Source organism: Vicia villosa, unplaced genomic scaffold, assembly GCF_029867415.1.
Source record: "Vicia villosa cultivar HV-30 ecotype Madison, WI unplaced genomic scaffold, Vvil1.0 ctg.001840F_1_1, whole genome shotgun sequence".
Lineage (NCBI taxonomy): Eukaryota > Viridiplantae > Streptophyta > Magnoliopsida > Fabales > Fabaceae > Vicia > Vicia villosa.
The window spans coordinates 260282-264815 of record NW_026705743.1 but is presented as its reverse complement, the minus strand read 5'-3'; the positions used below and the strand labels follow the sequence as shown (position 1 = coordinate 264815).

The 4534-nt window shown below is 30.6% G+C and overlaps 1 protein-coding gene across 1 annotated transcript; it reads left to right on the top strand.

Moving 5' to 3' along the window:
- Window positions 1–457: 457 nt before the first annotated feature.
- On the top strand, window positions 458–4246 carry LOC131636827 (ervatamin-B-like). The gene is made up of 4 exons (XM_058907424.1): window positions 458–1048; window positions 1133–1365; window positions 1601–1741; window positions 3890–4246. Exons 1-4 carry the CDS (start codon window positions 511–513, stop codon window positions 4115–4117), a joined length of 1140 nt encoding a protein of 379 aa, XP_058763407.1. The 5' UTR covers window positions 458–510; the 3' UTR covers window positions 4118–4246.
- Window positions 4247–4534: the final 288 nt, after the last annotated feature.

Here is a 4534-nt window from a genome sequence, read left to right as displayed (position 1 = left end):
ACCATTTTGAAAATCCTATGTGAAAAAAAACTACCAATTGATTGCATGGTACCAAAATATTTTAACGATGAGGTTTAGGTTTCTTTGAAATAAATAAATGTGGATAAGTTACCCAATCAACTTGTGACCAATTAAAATGAGCCATATGCATTTTATTAATTATGTTAAATAGAAAATTTTATTTATAGAGTTAATGTGGATATATATATATATATATATATATATATATATATATATATATATATATATATATATATATATATATATATATATATATATATATATGGTTAATTTTGATTGGTGCTATTAGATTGAGTAATTTACCCACATTTATGAATAGGTAACTTAGAAAAAAAAACATATTTTAGATATATAAACTATGACTTGTAACTTTTTAAACAAAAAAAAAAAACTATGACTTATAACTTTACATCTTAACTCATATTCTATAAATATGTGGAATTGATTTTTATGGAATACACATCTTTCCACACAAAGTTTTATTAAAAGATGAAGATTTCTTTCACCTCAATCCCATTGCGTTTCTTCATCATCTTCACAGCACTCCTATGCATATATTTTGCTATTCAAAAAAAGAAAACATCATTCATAAATATATATTCAAGTGTGGAGATCCCAACCAATAAGTACACCTCCTTTTTGGGTCCTAAACTTGATAAGCTTCCTAATCAAGATGATGTTATACAATTATTTCAACAATGGAAGAATGACCATGGACGAAACTATAGTAACCTAGAAGAGATGGCAAGGAAATTTGACATTTTTGTTAAGAATTTGAAGTATATCACAGAGAGTAATGCAAAGAGAGACACACCTCATAGCGCTCTTCTCGGTCTGACCAATTTTGCTGATTTGAGCTTCATGGAGTTCAAAGAAAGATACATGACCACGAATATTAGCACCATGAATTTTGCAACCGATGATGATGATGATGATGTTGATGAATTAGCATATAGTAAGCCACCTACATCCTTGGATTGGAGATCAAAAGGAGCTGTCACTTCTGTTAAAGATCAAGGCGCTTGTGGTAACTATAAAGATAAGATACAAAGTTTAAATGTAGTAAATATTGTAAATTGATTTTGATCAAATTTCATTTTGTTTTTATTAGGTAGTTGCTGGGCATTCTCGGTTGCAGGTGCAATCGAAGGAATAGTTGCAATAGTTACAGGAAAGCTTATCAACCTTTCAGCACAAGAGCTTCTAGATTGTGACTCGGGAAGTGATGGTTGTGATGGTGGATATACGACCAGTACGTTCGAATGGGTTATAGGAAACAAAGGAGTTGCTTTGGAGAGTGATTATCCTTATACTGGAAAGAAGGGGGTTTGCAAAGCCTCAAAGGTTCTTAATATCTATCATGAATATTACTCTGACGCTATTATTTACGGTGTACAATTTACTCTTAGATTCATTAATAATTAAGATACATAATAATTAATCAGATACATTAATTATTCTATATAGATAAAAAATAAATTGTCTCTTATAAATAGCATCAAAGAGATTACTATTTATTTTCTTTATAGTGTTATATAAATTATATAAATTTAACCAACTCTTTGTTTATAAATTGTAGATTCCAAATAGTCCAATTAGTGCCATTAAATCATTTGATCGCGTGACCAAAACAGAAAAAGGACTATTAAGTGCCGTTACTAAGCAGCCAATTAGCGTGATGGTTTATTCTGACACAGAAGACTTTCAACATTACACCAATGTAAGTCGTTATATTCAAATTATTGAAAAGTGGATTCAACATTACACCAATGTAAGTTGTTATATTCAAATGATAGAAAAGTGGATGACTAATGGATAGATAAACTTTAGTTATAAAATTCGTTATATTTAGTCTAATCTCTATCCACTAAGGGAAAAATTAGAGTTAGAGTCCAATAACAAGGTTAACAACTTTCAAGGATTCCTCTAAAAACTGTGAAAAAAATCTAATCCAAAAGAATAATAGAGATCGTAAGACTTCCCTATATACCATTTTTAGATCAGAACCATGCTCATGTCCTCCAAGTCATTAACATTAACAGATATACATGAAAAAATTAATTTTTTCAATGACTTCCAAGTAGGCCCACCATCGAGTGTCACAATGTAACAAATCGACCTCTAATCTTAGGAGATACATGTAGGATAATAAAAGTCTAAAAAATAAACACAATATTCTATTGAATGACGAAATAACAACACAACCATCTAAACCTTTTAGGTGAACACTTTGGTACCCTTGAGTTTTGTTGGGTACCGGTACCTTCATCCAATCAAATAAGGTTATTCATTGTCATGTCATCTTTTAAATTATTTTTATTTTAAAATAAATTAAAATTTTTAATTAATTTGCACTAAAGGTACCGGTACCCAACTACTTATCATGGGTACCTAACAATTTACCAAATTTTTATACCATAAGACAAAAACCACGTCACAAGTCAGAAACAAATGAGTTTTACAAAAACTATGACAATTCTCAATCATATTTGTGGGGACCACACACTTAAAATATATTCACCTTACAGTAAAACTTATCAAGAAAGAGTTACCAACATAAGATTACCACCTTCTCTAATGCACAACAAACCCAAATACGAGATATGACTTGATCCACCCTATATAAAGGAAGAAAGAAACAAAAATTTCCTCAATAAGGGAAATATAGGACGACGCCACAAAATAAACCTCATCTTTATAAGTCTTTTGCTTCCAGTAATTAAGGGTGTTCATAGGTACGGGTAACCGACAAACTCGCTGATCCAAATCGAACCAACCCCTAAATTACTTGAACATGTTCATTTACGTGTATACCCAATCAAACCTGTAACAAACCGTATAGTTTTGGTTTGGATATAAGGTTTGAATTTCTCAACCTGTGAAGCTGTTGTCCCAACCCGCTAATGTTACATTAATGATTTTTTTTATTATTAATTTAAATAAAAAATAAAATTAATATATCACTACAAACCATAATTTTGCCAATTTTTTTGTTCATCATCAATATTACTACTAGACCAATGACTTTATATAATTTTAAGACCAAATTGTTTCTTATTTTCTTTTGTATCATTTCCAACTTATGTATTTTATGATAATGATGTGTTTTGTCAAACTTTCTACTATTATCAAGTGTAGTGGCATATGAATGATTTTTATTAGACATTATATGGTGTTTCATTTAGTTTGAATGCTAGAAATATGCATAATTGTATTGAATTGTGTTATTATTTTTTTATAGTTAAAAAATTATCAAGAAATTATATTTTATTTGAAACACAACTCACAAATCTAACCCTACACAGCCCATAGGTGATCGGGTTGGTTTGGTTTTGTTTTAACCGTGAAATTGCATGTTGGACCATAGGTGATCGGGTTGGTTTGGTTTGGTTTTAACCGTGAAATTGCATGTTGGACGATAAACTCAGTTCATTAAAGTCTGAACGTAGTTGGGTAATAAGTTAGACCAAACTCAATCCAACCCAACCCATATTTACCCTTACCGGCAATCACTCTCGAGCAATAGACTTGTCGCTTGTAAGACCTTGAAAAAGTTGTCCACTTACTCATGCTCTCACAGAAAGAAATGTCTCCTCTATTGAAAATTCCACCTAATTAAACCACCCTAGTGATATACCCTAATTAATTAACTTTATAGTTTTTAATGTCAATCAATTATAGGTGTTTATAATTAACAACATTTTCTTGTAATTATATTTAGTCAATTTTATTCAAGTGAAATTTTATAACTGATTGAGAGTGTAAACTTTTTTACAACTCATATTGAAATAAATTATATCTCTTAATTCAAAAAGTTTTTAGTACTTTTACATTAGTTGTTACTAAAGAGCTTATGATCCATTGGCAGGAAATATATAATGGTCCCAATTGCTCGAAGGATTCAAAAGATGCAGACCACTTCATGTTGATAGTGGGTTATGATTCAGTAGACGGTGAAGATTATTGGATCGTGAAGAATACATGGGGCACAAGTTGGGGAAGAAATGGTTATATGTTTGTAAAAAGGAACACTGGTAAAAAGTATGGAGTGTGTGGAATCAATCAATGGGCTTTTTACCCAAACAAAAAAAAGTGATGAAGAATAAAAGTCGAAATAAGAGTCTAAATATGTTTCATTACATGGATAATGAATAAAAATATATGTTGTTATGAACATGTTAGTTCCTCTGAATTTTGAAGTTGCTTAGTCGACCGTTAGAAACAATTATTTTTAGGATTTCTATATAAACAAAATTTGTTTTTGAAGGAAAATTTGCGATATAAACGCAGCGGAAAACAAAAATTTTCCTTTAGAGATCCTTATGAATGAGCAGAATCAATGATAGAAATGGTTACTTCTTGTGGAGATTAAAATCTTTGATGCATAATCAAAGGTGTTGATCACGAGCCTTGATAAAGAACAATGCCTCTACTTAGTCCACACGAATAGACAACCTTCAGTCTCAGTGCTAGCTTCTACAAATGAAGGCTTTGAGTGAGAGAGAATGAGAGA